General features: G+C 44.6%; 2 protein-coding genes across 3 annotated transcripts; one reads left to right on the top strand and one right to left on the bottom strand.

Annotated features, from left to right (window-relative positions):
* Positions 1-291: 291 nt before the first annotated feature.
* Positions 292-5861, bottom strand: LOC138762918 (prolactin-releasing peptide receptor-like). 2 transcript variants are annotated; one of them, XM_069936429.1, is made up of 2 exons: positions 5415-5861; positions 292-1532 (listed from the first exon to the last, which is right to left on the bottom strand). In XM_069936429.1, the coding sequence occupies exon 2, from the start codon at positions 1453-1455 to the stop codon at positions 574-576; it is 882 nt and encodes a 293-aa protein (XP_069792530.1). In that variant the 5' UTR covers positions 1456-1532; positions 5415-5861; the 3' UTR covers positions 292-573. The 2 variants fall into 2 exon arrangements, 1 of the variants encoding a protein (XP_069792530.1); XR_011357237.1 differs by lacking the exon at positions 292-1532 and adding an exon at positions 4342-4431.
* Positions 5862-13618: 7757 nt separating this feature from the next.
* LOC138764850 (prolactin-releasing peptide receptor-like) lies at positions 13619-21972 on the top strand. Its single transcript, XM_069941204.1, has 2 exons — positions 13619-14067; positions 18632-21972. The coding sequence occupies exon 2, from the start codon at positions 18709-18711 to the stop codon at positions 19588-19590; it is 882 nt and encodes a 293-aa protein (XP_069797305.1). The 5' UTR covers positions 13619-14067; positions 18632-18708; the 3' UTR covers positions 19591-21972.
* Positions 21973-24168: the final 2196 nt, after the last annotated feature.

Genomic DNA, 24168 nt, shown 5'->3' with positions numbered 1-24168 from the left:
TGCCTTCTGCTCCCACTGCTGCTCCTATCGAGCCAGCTTCTCCTGCTCCAGTTACCCGTGATGAGATAGAACAATTGGTTAAAAAGGCTCTTATGGATAATAGTGGCATGTGGTGCTGGAAGCCCACGAACCCTACTAAAGAATGAGGATGTGGGCAGGGCCCCCATGTCTACTACATTGAGATAAGGCGGATACACGGGGACCCTTGGGCCTACATACCGTTAACAATCCATGGGGTGGGGGTAATGACCGCCAATATTTGGCCTTGGTGGACACCATGGCTAAGGAAATAAAAGTCTGCGCCACGGTGGGTGATGGCCCTTCCCCAGTATGGTTACGTGCCCTGGTGGCTGCCACTGACGAGTGTATCCTGGGTATTAATGCAAATCCCCCTTGGCTAGTATTAAGGGCAGTACAGGCCAACATATTAATATGTATCACGTTACAGGTGGCGGAAATGGCGGAGAATAATATATCGGACGAGGAGGCTGGTGCTTGTTTCACTGCGTCAAGAGAGGGGACTAATATTATGGAAGCCCCCATAACGCAGTCATTGAACAGGCCAGAGATAACTCAGGCGGTTTGAGGAGTTGGGCGGGGTAACGGGCATTGCCGCGGATTACTCATTTTACAGCACTGGCTACGTTTGGCAATGATGGTGAAGGGAGATTTCACCACGTCCTTGAACTGGTCCCGGAACTTGGTCTGGGTGACGACGTAGAGAGCAGTGTTGGTGCAACAGCTCAGGAGCTGCAGTAGAAAGCACAACTCGCGAATGGATTCCGGTGGAAACACGGACACCTGCCCCCAGATCCGCATCCGGTTCCACACATAATACATAATAAACAGTGCCCACAAGAGGATAAAATTCCCTGAGATGACCAGCAATAAAATAAGAGATTTTCTACGACTCGCCATTTCTGGATCATGGGCACCTTCCCCACTGCTGGGAGCCCGAAGTCTCCTGCGGGCTCCACTCGCCACTAACACGTGTCTGATGGTCAGAGCATTGAACAGGAGAACCAGGATGAACGGGATTATCGGGGTGAGGATGTAATGGAGAAGCTCAATCGATCCCCAGATTTGCGATTCCAGAAGTCTGGCTCTCGGCATGCAAAACCAGCGGGCGTAAGCGAGGGAATATTCCGAGGTGAGCATGAAACACCAGGAAATGTTCTTTAAACAGCTGAGAGCGGTCACTATCCCCAGAACCACCAGCGCCGTTCTCTCGGTACAATAGTTAGTCTTCAGTTTCTGACAACAGATGGAGACGAATCGATCGAAGGTGAAGGTGACGGTGAACCAGACAGAACAGTCGGTGGCGGTGTACAGCAGGAAGGCGTGGACATCACACACGCGGATGGACCGCACGAAACCAAAGTAATTCCGATATACAATTGGAATCTTCCTCAATATCAAGTCGATGAAAATGACGATGAGATCCGCCGCTGCCATGGCAACCAGGTAGCGAGTGACACCTTTGGCGAGACCGCACTTTCCCCGGGACAGGATCACAATGGTCACGGCATTCACTGTATTTGTGCGAGAAAAGTATCAAAGACATTACACATTTGGCAGGAAAGAAAGACAACGTCGCCTCAGAGAAAAAGGACAAACTTTTAGTGATTCACTGTTATATCTGAAATACAGTTTACCTGCTATAAACAAGGAAGACCATTCAATAAAAGTCCATAGAAATGGTAAATCATGTTATCTGTGAAAGATAAACCTCGCTGCAAATTGAGCGATTCCTGAAGGATCTATTAATGATCTATATTTTGTTCTATTATTTAATAATTCCCTAAACTGTCCACAATTCCTCCAATCCTCATCATCTGTAAACTCACTAACCCACTCGTGTGCTTTTACATTAAAGTTTCTTATGCATATCCCAAACAACGTGGCATCAACACTGATCACTGCTAAACCCCACTGGTCCGAATAACCCCCTTCCACCACTACCCTCAGCCTATATCAGCCAATCATTGTCCTATCCAAACATCATGGATCCCATGCGCTCGCACCTTCTGAATCAGCTTTCTACGAGGGACCTTGTCAAACGCCTAAGTAAAGCTAATGTGCACAACATCGCTCATGGACGATCTTTGTCACCTCCTCAAGAATCTCAATCACATTGATAATACAAGACCTGCCCCTCCCAAATCCACGTTCACGTCCCTAATCTGCCCATGACTCTACAACTCCGCATAAATAACCATTTCCAATCGTTTCCCGGCCACTGGTGTGAGGCCTGTTAGTTCTTGGATTATACGTTTTACCTTCTTGAACAAATTATCGGCGAATAAAGGTCAGGGTCCGATTCCTGCCCACAAAGCATTGATTTATGTGGAGGTTTTGTCGAGTCTCCTGCTGCCGACCTTGACCTGTTATTTTGGATCTGCCTCGGTGGTAACAGTTCAGTGGCGTTAAAACTCATATTGTCATAGAATGTAACAAAGTAATCGAGTGCACCATCAACCCCCTCATCCCACCATGGAAATATCGATCCGGAAAAAAACCTCCTGAATCCAGTGAGAAAAGATGATACATTCTGGAGTCTTGAGCAAAAGCAAACAAACGCCGAGGAGCACGGGCGTCAGACAGTGTCGGGGGTTGGAGAGGGGGGTGGTATTAGTAAAAAAATGCTACGGATGGAAACCGACACCTAACACAGCGTCGATTGTCTATTTCCCACCATGAATGTTCAGCTCCTTGGAATCTTTGTTTTATGTTAATTCAATTTGTTCTGTACCATTCTGCGGCGTGGGGATTCAAGTTCTCGTCTTGAGATTTATTTAATGTTATGGGGTTACTTCAGCGCGTTCCAGATTCCCATCACAATTTGGGTGAATGGTCAAATCCTCTCTGAACCTCTCACATCTCGCCCGTCTAGTTTTCGACACTCCCCCCACCCCCCCCATGAAAATGGCTTCCAGGTCATAATTTTACCTCATTGAGAAATACCACCCCCCCCCCCATCTTCTCGGCTTTATTTGATTAATGGAAAACAAACGCACCCTGTCAACTATCCTCACAAGTAAAACGTTCCAACCAGTCTCGTTCGCGCTCTCCCCGCTGCTGTCAGACCAGAGATACATGAGGTATTCCAGTTGTGTTTCAATTTATGTTTACAAAATTGACTGACAGCCTCCATGCTCTCATGTTACTCGCCCAGGCGAATGAATGCAATTCCACGTGCATTCTACAACGACTTGTGTTTCCATTTTCACTGACTATTTGTCTTGTCCGCAGAGCTCTGAGTGCTTCCCATGAATATTTGATTCAATGCCCATATAGTCCTTTAAACATTCCTCCTACATTTCACTACAACTCCCTTATCGGCATTAAATTCCAACTGCCATTGTTCTATCCATATTACATACTGATCAAGATCAATCTTAATTCTCTGACTGAAGTCCTCAGTATCAATAACAATACAGATTTTGTGTTGTCTGCAAACTTAACGTGCCTGCCCATTCATATCCAGATCATTGATGCATATACCAAACTGCACCCATCCCAGGGCTGCACTGCAGCTCTCGGACCGCTATCATACTATCGTCAACCATCATGTTTCGTCTGAAGTAAAGCATGAAAGTCTGCAACCCCGTGGTTGAAGTACAAACATAAATGCTGGAGAAACTCAGCTGGTCAAACAGTGTCCTTGATATAGCAAAGATGAAGATACATAACCAACGTTTTAGGCTGGAGCCCTTCATCATCCTTGGCCTCCTGCAACCAAGCCAATCCTGTTGTAAATTAGACTTAAAATCTCAATTACATTGGTTCTAACCCCCAGGACAGCTTCCCTTGTGGAGCAATGTCAAGGTCATACTGGGGGACATGGAGGGCGGCAGTAACTGTGCCCCGCTAATTATATATTTGCTGTCCTCTTCGAGTAAATCCAATCAAATTGGTCAGACAGCACCTCTCCAAGAATATAATGACTATATTCGATGAAAGGCCATCTTTTCAAGAGTATATTAATTATGAATGCAATTTTTCCAACAGCTTGCGTTCAACTCGCCCGCGAATTTCCGAATTCATCACGATTAAAGATGCTACGTTTACTCTCCTCAATCAAACACCTCGTTTACGACCTGTGAAAATCCCTGTCCATGTCCCAAGAATCTCAATGAAAACTGAGGATACACCTCATCGGGTCCCGCAGGCTTGAATCCGTTAAGAAACCCTCGCATCATTTTTAACGATAACATGTGGGCTTCCCGGAATTCTCGAATTACAGAACCCTTTCTGCGAAATTAATTCAGATGATAAATATTCATTTCTGTTCAGTTTAACACATTGTGTAAGTTTTCAAACATGACAAGTTCCCTTTTTTTATTTCTCCAGCAGAGCGATATATCTATGATCTGAAATTGTGTCGTTCCACTTTCCATCTTCTGAAAGTCATACAGCCAGGACAGGTCCCTGTGTTGGATGGATGTTTCCATAGAAATGGAAAGAAAATTAATGGAATAAATGGAATCAAATAAAAAATCATAATTTCTCATTCCGACATTTGGAAATGTACTGGCGCTATCACAGGCTAATTTGCCAAAAAAAAACTACAGAACTGTTTGAAATAGTTCACACAATTTGTGCTTCGAGTTTCCACCTTAAACTTGGGACAGAGTTGGAATTAATAGCAAGGGCAAAACACAATTAACTGCCGGGCAAAGTGACTCACCAGGAACAGCGACCAGGGCAAGGATGGGATAGAAAATCAGTTTGAAGACACGGAGTGCGTAATAGATCCGAAGGTTTAAGGTCAGCCAATCATCAGGACCAAAGACATATTGGGACAGCCAGAAGACCTCATTCCTCTTGCCTCCCACATTCCACTCGGCGGTTGGTAGATTCAGACCCATTCTCGTTGCAGTCCCCTCCACCATCCCCAAGTTTCTTCCCCCCCTCCCCCACCGCCCCGCTCTCGCTTTCAAGGGTGGTACGGATCTCTGCCGATGACACGGCCGCTCATCTCACAGTTACTGTAAATATGACAGGCAATAGCCATATTAACAGAAGGGAGGACGTCCCTGGCGATTAAATCAAACTCCCCGTGGAGATGTGTTAATTATACTCAGCCAAGAAACAGCTGCAGTAAACCCCATGGCATCCAGGCAGATGTATCAAGCAAAAACAAATGGGTGATGGGGGAAATGGCTGGATGGACTCCAGCCATTACATCCGGAGGGCCTCCCTCTTCAAACGTCGGGCCCGAACCCTTCTGCCTGGGAAATAATTGGGCATGTCTCAGAGAAAAGCACAACCCAGAAACATGTCAACCAAAGCCGACATTAAAACGCCATGAATACAAATAGCCTAAGCCTGAGAAAAAACATGACGAAAACGTTACACGGACTAATCGAACTGTTAAACTATCTCCTATTTCAAAAAGTTTTAAATCATACCTGCAACTCCTGACTTTCCGACACGTGTGATCAATTTTATTTGCTTTCGCTTTGCAAACTACCCTTTTAATATTCAATATTACTCTCACCCTTCATTCGATTGTAATGAGAACACAACAATGCTGGAGAAACTCTGCACCATCCACGCGGCGTGGTAAAGATCTACAGCCAATGCTTCGGGCCTGAGCCCTTCCGCAAACGATTAGCAAAAAAAAACTAGACAGGCGTCTGAATAAAATGGTTGGGAAAGGAGAGGAGCACAGGCCATAGTTGGACATGAATAACAGGACGAGAAAGTGAGGTGAGAATTGGTCAGGGGAAAGGGGGCAGAAGGAAAGGGGAAATGAGAGATAAAGAGGCGTGGGGAGGGGCAGACGGTGTGTGCTGGAACCACTGCATTACTGTTTGTATGTGTATGGCTGACCCGCCCACTTGCTGATTGTACCCGTGCCCCCTCCCCTTTGATTTCCCTAATAAAGGTGGCAAACGTCATAACCCCTCCCCCAGATCAAGCTGGGTCTCTGTTCAACAACATGAGATGTGTCATCAGTTTATGGTAATAAAAGCCTATCAGTCAGATAACCTAGTCTTTGAAGTTATTGATAGCGCATCACAACGAAACCGCATATTCTATCTGTGTATCTACCAACCAGAAGGTATTAACTTTGACTTCTCCATTGTCCATTCCCACCACCACCACCACCCCCCCCCCCCCCGCCTTTCTGGGAACAAACAAAGCTAATGGCCAACATGTACAGCCAAGCACACTCGGGGCACAATCCGTCTTTCCTGCCATCAACGAGAATGCGACATCATGCACCAATAGGCTTGAAGACAGTTTCTTCCTTGCAGCAACCAGGCATCGGAATGAACCCTATCGCAGTGCTCTCTTACTCCTTGCTTCCTTCTACATGATTTTGTTCATTGCAACTTTGTGCTCTATGATTTTTACTCTTTCAATTTCACTTTATACATCTGTATGTTAGAATTGACCTGTTACTCCGTACACGAAGAACTCTTCTCACTGCACCGGAAATAACGTGACGAATAAATAAATTTTAACATTGGGCAAAGATACATTGCTAAACAAAATCGTTATTGAGTACAAAGAGATTCAACAATCTTACACAGTTCTTAATTCTTGGAACATAGAACATTACAGCGCAGTACAGGCCCTTCAGACCACGATGTTGTGCATCGTAACCTACCCCACAACAATCTAATTCTCCCTCCACAACTCACTAATTTTCTGATGTCCATGTGCATAAGAATCATTGCAATGTCCCTATTGTCCCAGCCTCCACCAATTAATTGCAGCATCCCACCACTCTGGGCTGTTACATCTCTGCTGAACTGGACTGACATTTCGAATAGAGGGGATGGGAGGTGCGATCACCCTGGCGAAGGTGGTTGCATTTGGCATTCAGACTATTACTAAAAGACTCGTGGTGTGTCGGGCTAAGTGGGATCCTGTGATGATGCGTTTGCCCCCCCCCCCACCCCGAAACCAATATGTATTCCACAATATCGCCTCCATCGATGCTTTGCAAGAAGAAGAGTTATGAGGTTCGCAATGTCACCCTTTAATAGCCCTGTTTGGCCGGTCCAGAAGCCACATGGCTCCTGGGGAATGACAGTTGACTATTGTTTTTTGAACAAACATGCCCCACCACTTGCTTCGGCAGTTCCAGACATTGTTACCCTTATTGAAAACATTGCTACTGGGAACTCAGGAACATGGTATGCTGTCATTGATCTCGCTAATGCCTTCTTCAGTATTCTTATAGCTGAGGTCTCACAGGATCAGTTCGCATTTACCTGGAAAGGCGCCAGTATACCTTCACCCGCCTCCCTCAGGGCTATGTACACTCTCCCACCATTTGCCACAGTCTAATTGCCCGTGATTTGGAGACAGTGACAGTATCGCCTTCTCCCTCAATTCACCATTATAATGATGACGTGATGATCCAAGGGGCCACGGAAGAGATGGTACAGGAAGGTATGGAGAGTGTCCAAAATACACTGATGCAAAGAGGGTGGGCCATTAACCCCGCCAAGTTACAGGGCCCGTCCCAGACGGTTATCTTCCTTAGAATTCAGTGGCATGCTGGAGAACAGGTGATTCCCGATAAAGTTTGCAATAAGATCGCAGTCTTGGCCACTCCTACTAGTAAAAAGGAGACCCAGAATTTCCTAGGGTTATTGGGATACTGGCGACGTCATATTCCACGCTTGGCGTTGCTTTTATGTCCTTTATATAAGGTTACCCAAAAGAAAACAGACTTTTTATGGGGTAATGATAAGGAAAGGACATTCCAGTCTGCCAAGCAAGCTATTCTTCAGGCCCTGCCCATTTCTCCCCACATCCAAGATACTCCCTACAAACTACAGGTCTCCGTTACTGATGATGTGGCCTCCTGGAGCCTCTGGCAGAAACAAAAGGGCCACCGAGTCCCACTCAGATTCTGGTGACAAACCATGCCCAAAGCTGCCATTCGTTATTCTGCTTTTAAACAACAGTTACTAACCTGTTACTGGGCCCTGCTGGAGACTGACAGGTGATGCAGATGTCCAGTTGCGACCTGCATTTCCAATAATGAACTGGCTCCTGGCTAATGACGCTAATCTAAAGATCGGGCGGGCTCAGCTGTCTTCTATTGTCAAATGGAAATGGTATATTCAGAGTCATGCGAACAGAGGGCCTGAAGGGGTGGGCCGCATACACGAACAGGTGGCTGATCTTCCATCTCATCATGAGGACGTTGAACCCGCCTTGCCTCCTCTCCTACCCCCTTCACCAGTACAGTGGGGTAAACCATATGATTCGCTCACTCCAGCAGAACAAGAGGACGCCTGGTTTACTGATGGTAGCAGCCGGTGGGTGCAAGGAAAACAGAAGTGGAAGGTGGTGGTTTACTATCCCAGGTCATGAACTCACTTATCGGAGGAGAAGGATGGTGGCTCCAGTCAATATGCTGTGTTGAAGGTGGTCACTTTACCACTAGACCCCCATGATCACCCTCTTCGCTTGTTTACTGATTCCTGGGCTGTGGCTAATGGACTAGTGGCATGGATGCCTGATTGGCAAAAGAATGACTGGCTGGTACATGACCGCCAAGTATGGGGCAAACAGTTGTGTCAGCTGTTGTGGGATGCTTCCCAACATTGTGAGATAACCATATATCACGTTGATGCCCATACCAATGCGACGACGAACATGGCACAACATAATGCAGTAGCAGATCAGCTTGTCACTATCAGCCATGCCGATACCGTCCCCCTGGCTCGATGGGCACACGAATAGAGTGGCCATTTGGGGCAGAAGGGATCAGCTATGTGGGCCTGTACACATGCCTTACCCATTCATCAGCATGATGTCCGCATGGTCATGCGTACATGCCCAGCATGCCAGCTTGTGAAGTCCCACACCGTTCCTCCTGGTCCGCATGGCAGAATAAGATGGGGACCTCGCTCAGCTGTGGTCTGGCAAATTGATTACATAGGGCCTATGCCAGACTCTATGGGTAAACGTTACATCCTGGAAATGGTTGACACCTTTTCAGGCCTGGTTTTTGCTTTTCCCACCAAGACGGCTGACCAAGCTAGCACTATCCAAGGTCTAAACCATTTAATTTCTTGTTATGATGTACCAGAGGAAATTCAGTCCGATAATGGCTCGCACTTCTCCGGGAAGGCAATTTGTGATTGGGCAGCTGACAACAGTATTTTATGGGTCCATCATTTTCCTTATTACCCTCAGACTGCTGGGTTAGTTGAACGAATGAATGGTTTACTGAAGGAACAAATTCGTTTGTTAACACCACTGGGGACCCTGAAGGGGTGGGGCCATGTGCTTCAGCAGGCAGTCGACAATTTGAATCATTTTCCTTTGAAGGGAGGTACACCTTTCCACTGACTTCTTCACGCTTCTGAACTACAGCCTATTCCAGAGGAAAAACAGTAATTGCCCCCCATTCCCGAGCCAGAGAATGCCAGACAAAAGGTATGGGTGGCACCAACAGGTAGTGGCCCTCCTGTAAAAGGGGAAATAGTGACACCTGCCCAGGGTAACACTCGGTGGGTAGCTATTGAGGGACAGGATGGTTTAGTTTGTTTAAATACTGAACACCTATGGCATCGTGAGTGATATATGTCAGGTTTCTTTGTTCCAGATCCTCCGTCTTGTGCTCCTGCTGATCTGGCTTAACAGTTGCTTTGGTGCCAGCAATTGCATTTGTAATGTCGAGGACGTTCCGAGAGAGTTGGCCGTGGGGGACAAGGCCCGATGTATCCACTAATATATCTGATTTTGTTCAGCATGTTTCAAAATCTTTTGATGAAATTCAGTTGCTGAGTATCGTGACCCACAAGGATAGTTTGAGCCTTGATTGGAATCCTTTTTCATGGTTAAATGGTACATTTGGGGGATTGGGCCACAAGATTCTCCGTTGGTTGTTCGCATTATTGCTTATTTTTGTGATTATTATAGTTTTAATTTCTTTTTTTCGCTCCTTCTGTACTCAAATGCTTGTTAGGACTCGTAAGTAACAGAGTGCGACCAAAGAATGTAATGTAATGGAGGATTTAGACCAGCTTATGCAAGAAGGGATGCAGTTGCATCAGAAAACATAATTTAAATTCCACCATGGGGCCCAGGGATACAGTTGAATAGGAAGACATAATCTAATTTACACTATGAGGCCCAGGGATGCATATGAATTAGTAGTCACATCTAAATTCCACCATGAGGCCCAGAGTTGCCAGTTTTCTTTTGTTGGTCGTCGCAGACTCTCAGGAGACCAGACCTCGAAGATAATTAAATAATTTATTCAAGGAGATATGCTATGAGTAAACAACCTTTGGGTAATATAAGCCATGGTCCCACTGCTGAAGTTTAAGACTCTCCGAAATGTGGCAACATCTCTCAGCAAGAAGAAGAACTTCTAGATTCCAACCAACGTCCCAGTGGGGAAGGTGGAGAAGCTGGTACTGGCGCCCAGACAACCTATTACAAGTATGCAGTTGTTGCCTCGCTTTGGCAGTTGGGACCAGTCCAGGCATTGATAAGTATAATTGGGAAGGGGTTGCATATTGTAGTTTGAATTCAGCTTTAGATTTAGTAATAAAGACTTGTATAAACTGAAGTGCTCTTGGCATGTGTGTGTGTCTGTTTTCTTTTGGTAGCTCAAACACTGTGACCAATCTAAAATGAATAAAGTGAGAGGTACAAATTTACCCAGGACACAGTAGTTTCAAAACTCAAGTACTATTTGAGTGACCTGTGCTCAGACTTTACGGAGACATAAACCACTTAAGCCTCTTGGATAGAGATGAGGTCAGATGTTTTTGTGAATGTGAAGTGATCATTTGAAGGAAGGCAAAAGGTCATCTACTTTGAGAAGTGTTTTGGACAGAAATGAAATTGAAACAGTGGTGATGTTATACCACATGATTGGAGAGAAACATAAATGAAAGTAGAGAGAGATACATTTTAAAACCAGACTGAAGAAATTGACCATCCTGTGAAAGACACAGGGGTAAAACAATAGTCTCTGGAGAGAGAGGGGTGGATGCTGTTCTGTATTGAATTATCCTTATCATAGGAGATACTAAAAATAAGTGGCTTTAAAGTAAGACCACTTTCTTGATTAAGAAAGAAATAATCATGGAAAACAGACCCCGTAACTCTTAGGCAAGATAGATGTTTGTGAAATCACTCGTATGTAGAATATCTCTCTGAAAGAGAACTCATCAAAAGACTAATGAGTTTAAAGAAATCTGAGGACTTGATATTTAAAAGTGCTTCATAATTGCTTTTGAGCTGCGATTTCAAAATCTTCAAGCAACACAAGATGTGTAATGATGAAGTTTAAAGACTTTTCAGACTCAAGCTCAAACTGTAATGGTTTGGATTTTTGACACACACATATCTACATTTGCGCATAGTGGGAATTAAGATAGAATTAAGTTTAAACATCAGTTAGAAATGTTATGTTATTAATAGTTTAATAAAAACAATTATTTTGAATTTACAATTGGTGAATTTGCCATTGCTATCCTTTGTTAGTATGAAAAAGATTTTATTAGTTCATAATATTACACTCATCCTCTCTCCCGGACTCTCCCGTGATTCAAATGGCGCGAGGTCCTGTTTCTACTATTTTTAAACACTAATGATTGTGGTTATTTAGATTACAATGTCGGGAAAATCGCAGAAAAAAAATTAACATAATTACTGCCTGTGTGGTCGTTCACACTGGGTTCCTTTTTAGACTACAAGTACCGTACCTGAATGCAACAGTCCCGGTGTTTGGACGTGCAGTAGAGTGGATGAACGTCAACAAAGTTTTACAGTATGATTTACACTGCAGGCTTCCTCCAAAATGTTGTCGGGATCCTGCAAGATAAATCACGGCGCAGGAATGACTCAAAATTCCTGCACATTCCTTTTTTGACTGCCCATGTGGCGGCAAAATTCCTTGATTGTGCCGTTACATGCCTGCAGTCTAAAAACTATATCTGACTCGCCACTCTCTCTCTCTCTCTCTCTCTCTCTCTCACGTCTGTAGCTCCTCCTCTCTCCTTGACTCTCCCATGGCTCAAATGGCTTTGCATGGATGTTGCGTGGCCCGCTGAATTTCTCCAACACGTGTGTATTGCTCTAATTCTCCAGCATCTACAAGCCCCATTGACTTGTTCCGCTGTTGTAGTTTTCCTTTTCTGCCTACTTCTTACTCTTCAGGGCTCCTCCCACAAGCCAAGGATGGGGTGGGTCGGGCGGGGAGAGGAGAATTTTCCGGTGTCAACAGTATATCCTGTTCGACAGGACATCTTGTTAGACCAGCGTTTCTCAACCTTTTTACCCTTGTGGAACCCTTGAAATAGTTTTCATGTCTCAGGGATCTCCTGCATAAAAAGTATTATATACTGTTATTAATATCTATCTCTTTGATATTTTTATAGTTCACGTGGTAAACATTATATATATATTTTCGGATAACTTGTTTAAGGAAAAAAATGACCCCCATTTTGTCAAATTTATTGGCAATGCAAAAAAAAATCATACTGCTTGTTCATGAGACCTCACACCGAGGTTTTTTATTTTAAATATAAGAGTTTGAAGCCTTTATTATAACAACCTAAGTATTTTCCAACAATATGCCGTCCGTGTATAGTACAATTACGAAGATAAAATTAAACAAAAATTACTTAAAAATGCATTAGCATTAGACCAGGTTGAGAAATACTGAGTCAGACAGTGCATCTAGTCAGTAAATGTCAGAGGACATCTCCTTAAGATGTAAGAGGCAAGTTTTAAAAAAACAGCCCAGAGTGGTCGGATGCTGCAATTAAGTTGGTGGAGGCTGGGAGAATAGGGACATTGCAATGATTCTTATGCACATGGACATCAGAAAAATAGTGAGTTGTGGAGGGAGAATTAGATTGTTGTGGAGTAGGTTACATAGATCTGCACAACATCGTGGTCTGAAGGGCCTGTACTGCGCTGTAATGTTCAATGTTCCAAGAATTAAGAACTGTGCAAGATTGTTGAATCTCTTTGTACTCAATAACGATTTTGTTTAGCAATGTGTCTTTGCCCAATGTTAAAATATATTTATTCGTCACGTTATTTCCGGTGCAGTGAGAACAGTTCTTCGGAGAACTGTCAATTCTAACATACAGATGTATAAAGTGAAATTGAAAGAGTAAAAATCATAGAGCACAAAGTTGCAATGAAAAAAATCAGGTAGAAGGAAGCAAGGAGTAAGAGAGCACTGCGATAGGGTTCATTCCGATGCCTGGTTGCTGCAAGGAAGAAACTGTCTTCAAGCCTATTAGTGCATGATGTCGCATTCTGAGGAAAGACGGATTGTGCCCCGAGTGTGCTTGGCTGTACATGTTGGCCATTAGCTTTGTTTGTTCCCAGAAAGGCGGGGGGGGGGGTGGGGGGGTGGTGGTGGTGGTGGGAATGGACAATGGAGAAGTCAAAGTTAATACCTTCTGGTTGGTAGAAACACAGATAGAATATGCGGTTTCGTTGTGATGCGCTATCAATAACTTCAAAGACTAGGTTATCTGACTGATAGGCTTTTATTACCATAAACTGATGACACATATGCTGTTGAACAGAGACCCAGCTTGATCTGGGGGAGGGGTTATGACGTTTGCCACCTTTATTAGGGAAATCAAAGGGGAGGGGCCACGGGTACAATCAGCAAGTGGGCGGGTCAGCCATACACATACAAACAGTAATGCAGTGGTTCCAGCACACACCGTCTGCCCCTCCCCACGCCTCTTTATCTCTCATTTCCCCTTTCCTTCTGCCCCCTTTCCCCTGACCAATTCTCACCTCACTTTCTCGTCCTGTTATTCATGTCCAACTATGGCCTGTGCTCCTCTCCTTTCCTAACCATTTTATTCAGACGCCTGTCTAGTTTTTTTTTTTGCTAATCGTTTGCGGAAGGGCTCAGGCCCGAAACATTGGCTGTAGATCTTTACCACGCCGCGTGGATGGTGCAGAGTTTCTCCAGCATTGTTGTGTTCTCATTACAATCGAATGAAGGGTGAGAGTAATATTGAATATTAAAAGGGTAGTTTGCAAAGCGAAAGCAAATAAAATTGATCACACGTGTCGGAAAGTCAGGAGTTGCAGGTATGATTTAAAACTTTTTGAAATAGGAGATAGTTTAACAGTTCGATTAGTCCGTGTAACGTTTTCGTCATGTTTTTTCTCAGGCTTAGGCTATTTGTATTCATGGCGTTTTAATGTCGGCTTTGGTTAACATGTTTCTGGGTTGTGCTTTTCTCTGAGACTTGCCCAATTATTTCCCAGGCAGAAGGGTTCGGGCCCGACGTTTGAAGAGGGAGGCCCTCCGGATGTAATGGCTGGAGTCCATCCAGCCATTTCCCCCATCACCCATTTGTTTTTGCTTGATACATCTGCCTGGATGCCATGGGGTTTACTGCAGCTGTTTCTTGGCTGAGTATAATTAACACATCTCCACGGGGAGTTTGATTTAATCGCCAGGGACGTCCTCCCTTCTGTTAATATGGCTATTGTCTGTCATATTTACAGTAACTGTGAGATGAGCGGCCGTGTCATCGGCAGAGATCCGTACCACCCTTGAAAGCGAGAGCGGGGCGGTGGGGGAGGGGGGGAAGAAACTTGGGGATGGTGGAGGGGACTGCAACGAGAATGGGTCTGAATCTACCAACCGCCGAGTGGAATGTGGGAGGCAAGAGGAATGAGGTCTTCTGGCTGTCCCAATATGTCTTTGGTCCTGATGATTGGCTGACCTTAAACCTTCGGATCTATTACGCACTCCGTGTCTTCAAACTGATTTTCTATCCCATCCTTGCCCTGGTCGCTGTTCCTGGTGAGTCACTTTGCCCGGCAGTTAATTGTGTTTTGCCCTTGCTATTAATTCCAACTCTGTCCCAAGTTTAAGGTGGCAACTCGAAGCACGAATTGTGTGAACTGTTTCAAACAGTTCTGTAGTTTTTTTTTTGTAAATTAGCCTGTGATAGCGCCACTACATTTCCAAATGTCGGAATGAGAAATTATGATTTTTTATTTGATTCCATTTATTCCATTAATTTTCTTTCCATTTCTATGGAAACATCCATCCAACACACGGACCTGTCCTGGCTGTATGACTTTCAGAAGATGGAAAGTGGAACGACACAATTTCAGATCATAGATATATCGCTCTGCTGGAGAAATAAAAAAAGGGAACTTTTCATGTTTGAAAACTTACACAATGTGTTAAACTGAACAGAAATGAATATTTATCATCTGAATTAATTTCGCAGAAAGGGTTCTGTAATTCGAGAATTCCGGGAAGCCCACATGTTATCGTTAAAAATGATGCAATGGTTTCTTAACGGATTCAAGCCTGCGGGACCCGATGAGGTGTATCCTCAGTTTTCATTCAGATTCTTGGGACATGGACAGGGATTTTCACAGGTCGTAAACGAGGTGTTTGATTGAGGAGAGTAAACGTAGCATCTTTAATCGTGATGAATTCGGAAATTCGCGGGCGAGTTGAACGCAAGCTGTTGGAAAAATTGCATTCATAATTAATATACTCTTGAAAAGATGGCCTTTCATCGAATATAGTCATTATATTCTTGGAGAGGTGCTGTCTGACCAATTTGGTTGGATTTACTCGAAGAGGACAGCAAATATATAATTAGCGGGGCACAGTTACTGCCGCCCTCCATGTCCCCCAGTATGACCTTGTCTTTGCTCCACAAGGGAAGCTGTCCTGGGGGTTAGAACCAATGTAATTGAGATTTTAAGTCTAATTTACAACAGGATTGGCTTGGTTGCAGGAGGCCAAGGATGATGAAGGGCTCCAGGCTAAAACGTTGGTTATGTATCTTCATCTTTGCTATATCAAGGACACTGTTTGACCAGCTGAGTTTCTCCAGCATTTATGTTTGTACTTCAACCACGGGGTTGCAGACTTTCATGCTTTACTTCAGACGAAACATGATGGTTGACGATAGTATGATAGCGGTCCGAGAGCTGCAGTGCAGCCCTGGGATGGGTGCAGTTTGGTATATGCATCAATGATCTGGATATGAATGGGCAGGCACGTTAAGTTTGCAGACAACAAAAAATCTGTATTGTTATTGATACTGAGGACTTCAGTCAGAGAATTAAGATTGATCTTGATCAGTATGTAATATGGATAGAACAATGGCAGTTGGAATTTAATGCCGATAAGGGAGTTGTAGTGAAATGTAGGAGGAATGTTTAAAGGACTATATGGGCATTGAATCAAATATTCATGGGAAGCACTCAGAGCTCTGCGGACAAGACAAATAGTCAGTGAAAATGGAAACACAAGTCGTTGTAGAATGCACGTGGAATTGCATTCATTCGCCTGGGCGAGTAACATGAGAGCATGGAGGCTGTCAGTCAATTTTGTAAACATAAATTGAAACACAACTGGAATACCTCATGTATCTCTGGTCTGACAGCAGCGGGGAGAGCGCGAACGAGACTGGTTGGAACGTTTTACTTGTGAGGATAGTTGACAGGGTGCGTTTGTTTTCCATTAATCAAATGAAGCCGAGAAGATGGGGGGGGGGGTGGTATTTCTCAATGAGGTAAAATTATGACCTGGAAGCCATTTTCATGGGGGGGGGGGGGGGAGTGTCGAAAACTAGACGGGCGAGATGTGAGAGGTTCAGAGAGGATTTGACCATTCACCCAAATTGTGATGGGAATCTGGAACGCGCTGAAGTAACCCCATAACATTAAATAAATCTCAAGACGAGAACTTGAATCCCCACGCCGCAGAATGGTACAGAACAAATTGAATTAACATAAAACAAAGATTCCAAGGAGCTGAACATTCATGGTGGGAAATAGACAATCGACGCTGTGTTAGGTGTCGGTTTCCATCCGTAGCATTTTTTTACTAATACCACCCCCCTCTCCAACCCCCGACACTGTCTGACGCCCGTGCTCCTCGGCGTTTGTTTGCTTTTGCTCAAGACTCCAGAATGTATCATCTTTTCTCACTGGATTCAGGAGGTTTTTTTCCGAATCGATATTTCCATGGTGGGATGAGGGGGTTGATGGTGCACTCGATTACTTTGTTACATTCTATGACAATATGAGTTTTAACGCCACTGAACTGTTACCACCGAGGCAGATCCAAAATAACAGGTCAAGGTCGGCAGCAGGAGACTCGACAAAACCTCCACATAAATCAATGCTTTGTGGGCAGGAATCGGACCCTGACCTTTATTCGCCGATAATTTGTTCAAGAAGGTAAAACGTATAATCCAAGAACTAACAGGCCTCACACCAGTGGCCGGGAAACGATTGGAAATGGTTATTTATGCGGAGTTGTAGAGTCATGGGCAGATTAGGGACGTGAACGTGGATTTGGGAGGGGCAGGTCTTGTATTATCAATGTGATTGAGATTCTTGAGGAGGTGACAAAGATCGTCCATGAGGGATGTTGTGCACATTAGCTTTACTTAGGCGTTTGACAAGGTCCCTCGTAGAAAGCTGATTCAGAAGGTGCGAGCGCATGGGATCCATGATGTTTGGATAGGACAATGATTGGCTGATATAGGCTGAGGGTAGTGGTGGAAGGGGGTTATTCGGACCAGTGGGGTTTAGCAGTGATCAGTGTTGGTGCCACGTTGTTTGGGATATGCATTACTCTTCTTCGTTCTTCTTCTTTGGCTTGGCTTCGTGGACAAGATTTATGGAGGGGTAATGTCCACGTCTGCTGCAGGCTCGTTGGTGACTGACAAGTCCGATGCGGGACAGGCAGACACGGTTTCAGCAGTTGCAAGGGAAAATTGGTTGGTTGGGGTTGGATGTTGGGTTTTCCTCCTTTGTCTTTTGTCAGTGAGGTGGGCTCTGCGGTCTTCAAAGGAGGTTGCAGCCCGCTGAACTGTGAGGCGCCAAGATGCACGGTTCGAGGGGATATTCGCCCACTGGCGGTGGTCAATGTGGCAGGCACCAAGAGATTTCTTGAAGCTGTCCTTGTACCTCTTCTTTGGTGCACCTCTGTCTCGGTGGACAGTGGAGAGCTCGCCATATAACACGATCTTGGGAAGGCTGTGGTCCTCCATTCTGGGGTGACCCACACAGCGCAGTTGGGTCTTCACTAGCGTGGATTCGATGCTTGTGGACTCAGCCAGCTCAAGTACTTCAATGTTGGTGATGAAGTCATTCCAATGAATGTTGAGGATGGAGCGGAGATAGCGCTGATGGAAGCGTTCTATGAGCCATAGGTGATGCCGGTAGAGGACCCATGATTCGGAGCCGAACCGGAGTGTGGGTATGACAACGGCTCTGTACACGCTGATCTTTGTGTGTTTCTTCAGGTGAGTTTACAGATGATGAGGATTGGAAGAATTGTGGATAGTTTAGGGAATTATTAAATAATAGAACAAGATATAGATCATTAATAGATATCTACCGGAGTCTTCCAGATCCTTCAGGAATCGCTCAATTTGCAGCGAGGTTTCTCGGATCTCTTAGACTAGCATCTTTCACAGATAACATGATTTACCATTTCTATGGAATTTTATTGAATGGTCTTCCTTGTTTATAGCAGGTAAACTGTATTTCAGATATAACAGTGAATCACTAAAAGTTTGTCCTTTTTCTCTGAGGCGACGTTGTCTTTCTTTCCTGCCAAATGTGTAATGTCTTTGATACTTTTCTCGCACAAATACAGTGAATGCCGTGACAATTGTGATCCTGTCCCGGGGAAAGTGCGGTCTCGCCAAAGGTGTCACTCGCTACCTGGTTGCCATGGCAGCGGCGGATCTCATCGTCATTTTCCTCGACCTGATATTGATGACGATTCCAATTACATATCGGGATTACTTTGGTTTCGTGCGGTCCATCCGCGTGTGTGATGTCCACGCCTTCCTGCTGTACACCGCCACCGACTGTTCTGTCTGGTTCACCGTCACCTTCACCTTCGATCGATTCGTCTCCATCTGTTGTCAGAAACTGAAGACTAACTATTGTACCGAGAGAACGGCGCTGGTGGTTCTGGGGACAGTGACCGCTCTCAGCTGTTTAAAGAACATTTTTTGGTGTTTCATGCTCACCTCGGAATATTCCCTCGCTTACGCCCGATGGTTTTGCATGCCGAGAGCCAGACTTCTGGAATCGCAATTCTGGGGATCGATTGAGCTTCTCCATTACATCCTCACCCCGATAATCCCGTTCATCCTGGTTCTCCTGTTCAATGCTCTGACCATCAGACACGTGTTAGTGGCGAGTGGAGCCCGCAGGAGACTTCGGGCTCCCAGCAGTGGGGAAGGTGCCCATGATCCAGAAATGGCGAGTCGTAGAAAATCTCTTATTTTATTGCTGGTCATCTCAGGGAATTTTATCCTCTTGTGGGCACTGTTTATTATGTATTATGTGTGGAACCGGATGCGGATCTGGGGGCAGGTGTCCGTGTTTCCACCGGAATCCATTCGCGAGTTGTGCTTTCTACTGCAGCTCCTGAGCTGTTGCACCAACACTGCTCTCTACGTCGTCACCCAGACCAAGTTCCGGGACCAGTTCAAGGACGTGGTGAAATCTCCCTTCACCATCATTGCCAAACGTAGCCAGTGCTGTAAAATGAGTAATCCGCGGCAATGCCCGTTACCCCGCCCAACTCCTCAAACCGCCTGAGTTATCTCTGGCCTGTTCAATGACTGCGTTATGAGGGCTTCCATAATATTAGTCCCCTCTCTGGACGCAGTGAAACAAGCACCAGCCTCCGCGTCCGATATATTATTCTCCGCCATTTCCGCCACCTGTAATGTGATTCCACCACCAGATGCATCTTCCCCTCTCCACCTTCGGCAGACCCAGCTCCCTTCCAGGACCCCCTCATCCTCTCATCCCTTCCCATCAAGAACCCTCTTGCTACCTACCACCAGGCACTTTCAAACTGCAGCACCCGGATCGCCCTCCTGGGACCCGGGTCTGATTACTGGGTCTTGGTGCAGGATGCACCTTTCAAATCAAAGACGGACCTACGTAAATTTAATTGGTTTCTCTGGCCACCCTTGAGGTAGGTCAGAGACCTGGTTGGACCCTTTCAAATTGCCACTTAACTGGGGCACTAACCGTGCAAATTTCCTGGTTGATCCCATTTTACAAGGCAGTTTGAAGGATCCTACTGTGATGGCAGGAAATGCTACCCTTGCAGCCACACCTCCTCCCTCACCACCTTTGGGGCTCCAAACAGCCTTTCCAAATGATTCTGCTGTGAATCTGCAGGGGACATCTACTGCATCCGCTGCTCTGGTCATGGCCTCCTCCACTTCAGAGAGACTGGACACAGACTGGGAGATCATTTCACTGGGCACCTTCGCTTTGTCTGCTGCAATAGCTGGACCTCCCACTGGCCAACCATGTCAATTCTGTGCCCCATTCTCACCACAACATGTCTGTGCATGGCCTCATGCACTGCCAAAGATAGGCCAGTTTAATTTGGAGGAATAGGAAATAATATTCAATCTGGGATTTTACCAAAGAGATGGCATTAACATTGACTTCTCCACTTTATGTTAAGCTCTTTCCATGTCTCTGCCTCCTTTCCTTCAGCTTCTAATCTTAACCCACCACCACTCTCTCCATACAGAGAGCTATCCCCTGCATTGCCATTTCTCAGCTTTTTTCTCATCTGCTCTCCAACCCATTTGGGCCTGTGCTCCCCCTTCCCTTTCTGCACCATTTTATTCAGGCGCCTGCCTATTTTATACTGTACCTTTATGAAAGGCTCAGGTCTGAAACATTGGATATATATCTCTGCTACATAAAGCTGAGTTTCTGCAGCACTTTTGTGCTATTAAATTACAATCACAGCATCTGCAGACTTCCTTGTTTAACCTTTTTGGATGCTTATCACTTCACGTTTGTAAATGATCAGAAACTGATCCGAGCAATGCTATTAAGTTCAGCTCATGCACTTTATATAGGAATCAATTTAATTCCTGTATCTGGATAAATAAAGAATGTTATTCTGCAATATCACACACTAAAGGACATCCGTTTAAGGTCTGGGAGAGGAAAGGAGATAGGTAAGGAAAACATTTTACAAATCCAGCAGATACCAGCAGATTATAATATTGCAAGCAGGACCCGGTAGGCTTCCAACATAATAAACATTGATGTTCCTCTGTCCACCGAAATTAATGTCATCTCCTTAACTCCATACCTCCTTAAGTACTAATCACCTTACGTCACACCAGGAAAGAAAATATTGTCGAAATATTGAAGATGGTCAGATCAGATCAGTTACATGGAATAAAACAGAACTGTAATATTATGCAAAATTACCTTTAGTCTGCCATAAGGCAGACAAAGGTTCACTTTTAGCATTGCCTGGCACCCCTTAGAGTCAGAGAAAGATAACCAAAAGAGACACAAGACCTAAAGACGTTGATCAGTAATAGGCCATTCAGCCCACTGATTGTGCCCTGCAATTTAATCATGCACTGATCAATTTTCCCACTCAATTCCACTGCCGAGCATTCTCCCCAGAACATTTGATACCCGGGCTAATCAAAAATCTATCAATCTCTGCCTTAAATACACCCAATGACCTGGCCTTCACAACATCCTGTGGAAACAAATTCCACAGATTTACCACCCTCTGGCTGAACAAAATTCCTCTGCATCTCTGATCTAAGTGGACACCCTCCAATCCTGATGTGCCCACTTATCCTGAACTTTCCCACCAAAGCAAACAACAACCTTGCTACTGCAAGTGAGGAATGAGTTTTGGTAGGTCTCAAAGGCAAGGACTCTGGACATACAGTTTTGGTAGGGAAGGATTTTATTTACAGAAGGCACATGTGGGAAATGGTAGCAGATGCAGCAACCCCCGCCTCCCACCCCCCCCCCCCCCCACCCACACACACACACACACACAGAGTCTACAGCAGCCATGGGAAATAAATAGTGGATAATTAATATGAACATGGGGAAACTAGCATGGGAACAAAATATATATACACACGCAATGAACTGGTACATACAATGACCAAAGTAAAATCACTACGATACCCCATCACCCTTTGACTCAGTGCAGACATGGTTTATGCTATTTAGGGACATTAATTAAATGCTCCCATTGATTACATTGGCTTTAAAAAGAATATTATTTTATGAGCTCTTCTTCTTGCAATAACACTTCTGTACTACTTAAATAAACTTGCTTTTTTGCGAGCTCACTATTATTCAGTTATAGATTATCTATAAATTATCACAGAATGATAAAAGGATGGAATGAGAATGTAAGTTTTAAAATATTGACTGGAAGAGAGAAGCTAGTTTCATTCCTTTCTTTCTTGTTATCAGCCAGAGCTGATAATGACCTCCAAAATTGGATAAGGGATACGACCCTGATTAACAAATGCCGAGAGAATTCTAAGAAATAAGTATTGATATGGAGCAGTCTGTTCGAATGTTTTAGAAACCTAGGGGTCAGAATGTGGACTAATACCAAATACTTATTTCGTTCCTCTGCCATCTCCTTGTTTCCAATTATAATTTTCTAATGGTCCTCTATCTACTCTCACCTCTCTTTAACTCTTTATATATTTGAAGAAGTTATTTGATATTATTTGTTAGCCTACTTTCATACTTAATCCTTTCCCCTCATGAGTTTTCTAGTTACCATCTGCTGGTTTTTAAAAACTTCCCCATCCTCTATCTTCCCATAATTTTTACTTCTTGTTTTAAGTTTTACATTGACTTTGACGTCAGCCACAGTTGTGACATTTTTCTATTCAAATATTTCCTCTCTTTTGGGATGCATTTATCACCTTCCTCATTTTTTGCAGAAATTCTATCCATTGCTGTTCTCTCGTCTTCTCCACTAGTGCCCCCTTCCAGTCTGCTTCAGCCAGTTTCTCTCACATGTCCGTGTAATTCCCTTTACTCCCCTGAAATATCAGCACACCTGCCTTCAATTTCTCCTTGTTAAACCTCAAATTGAACTCAATCTAATGGTTCCTTTAATCTCTCTAATCACCTTGGGTGCATTACACAACACTCAATCCAGTACAGCAATTCCCTCTTGAGCTCATCAACAAACTGCTCTAAAAAGCCATCTCATAGGCTTTCTAGAAATTGCCTCTCTTGAGATCCAGTCCCAACCTGGTTTTCCTAATTTACTTGCATATTAAAATCTCAATCACAACCAAACATTGCCTTTCTGACACACCTTTTCATTTACTGTTGTAATATGTTATCCACATCCCAGCTCCTCTTTGAAGGTCTGTTTTACTCTTTTTACTCTTGCCATTTCTTAACTCAACCCATAATTATTCTAAATCTTCTGATCTCATGTTACTACTTTCTAATGATTTATTGTTATTCCTTGCCAACAAAGCCAAGACACTCCCTCTGTTTACATGCCTATCCTTTCAATACACTGCGTATCCTTGGACATTCAGATCTCAATTACGTCCATCCTTTAGTAATGTCTCCGTGATGGCCATAACTTTATACCTGCCAATGTATAGCTGTAGTCCACTTTATTTCTTATGCTGCATGCATTTAAATAAAACCTTTATTTATTACCTATGCCTGTGTCCTTGTGGCATTCTCTCTCTTCTCTTTGGCTTGGCTTCGCGGACGAAGATTTATGGAGGGGGTAAAAAGTCCACGTCAGCTGCAGGCTCGTTTCTGGCTGACAAGTCCGATGCGGGACAGGCAGACACGGTTGCAGCGGCTGCAGGGGAAAATTGGTTGGTTGGGGTTGGGTGTTGGGTTTTTCCTCCTTTGCCTTTTGTCATGGAATTTTTTCCCATCTGCCTGTCCTTTCACACAAATCCCTGCATGTGCACCAACTGCCTCTTCCTCTGCATCTTCACTTTGGTTCTCACCACCACCTCCTCCCCCATGCCATGAATCTAGCTCAATACCTGCAACCCACCCCCCCCCCCGCAAAAAAATTACCAAACCTCCCTGCCAGGATATTGGATCCCCTCGAGTTCAAGCGAACCCATTCCACTTGTACAGGTTATCCCTTCCTCAGAAAACATTCCAATGATCCACGAACCTGAAACCTTGCCCCCTGCACATCTTCTCAGCCACAAGTTTGTCTGCGCTATCTTCCTGCTCTGACCTTACCTAGCTCCTGGCACTGGGAGTAATCCAGAGATGACCTCCTTGGAAAGCCTCCTCTTCAACCTCTTTCCTAACTCCCTAAACTCCTGCTTATGTTATTGGAACCAATATGCACCACAGCCT

The sequence above is a fragment of the Narcine bancroftii genome, chromosome 5, assembly GCF_036971445.1.
Source record: "Narcine bancroftii isolate sNarBan1 chromosome 5, sNarBan1.hap1, whole genome shotgun sequence".
NCBI lineage: Eukaryota > Metazoa > Chordata > Chondrichthyes > Torpediniformes > Narcinidae > Narcine > Narcine bancroftii.
This window is presented reverse-complemented; position numbering and strand designations above follow the sequence as displayed.

Coding starts and splice junctions, on each gene's coding strand:
- LOC138764850 (XM_069941204.1), top strand. CDS start 18,709: ATGGCAGCGGCGGATCTCATCGTCATTTTCCTCGACCTGATATTGATG.
- LOC138762918 (XM_069936429.1), bottom strand. CDS start 1,455: ATGGCAGCGGCGGATCTCATCGTCATTTTCATCGACTTGATATTGAGG.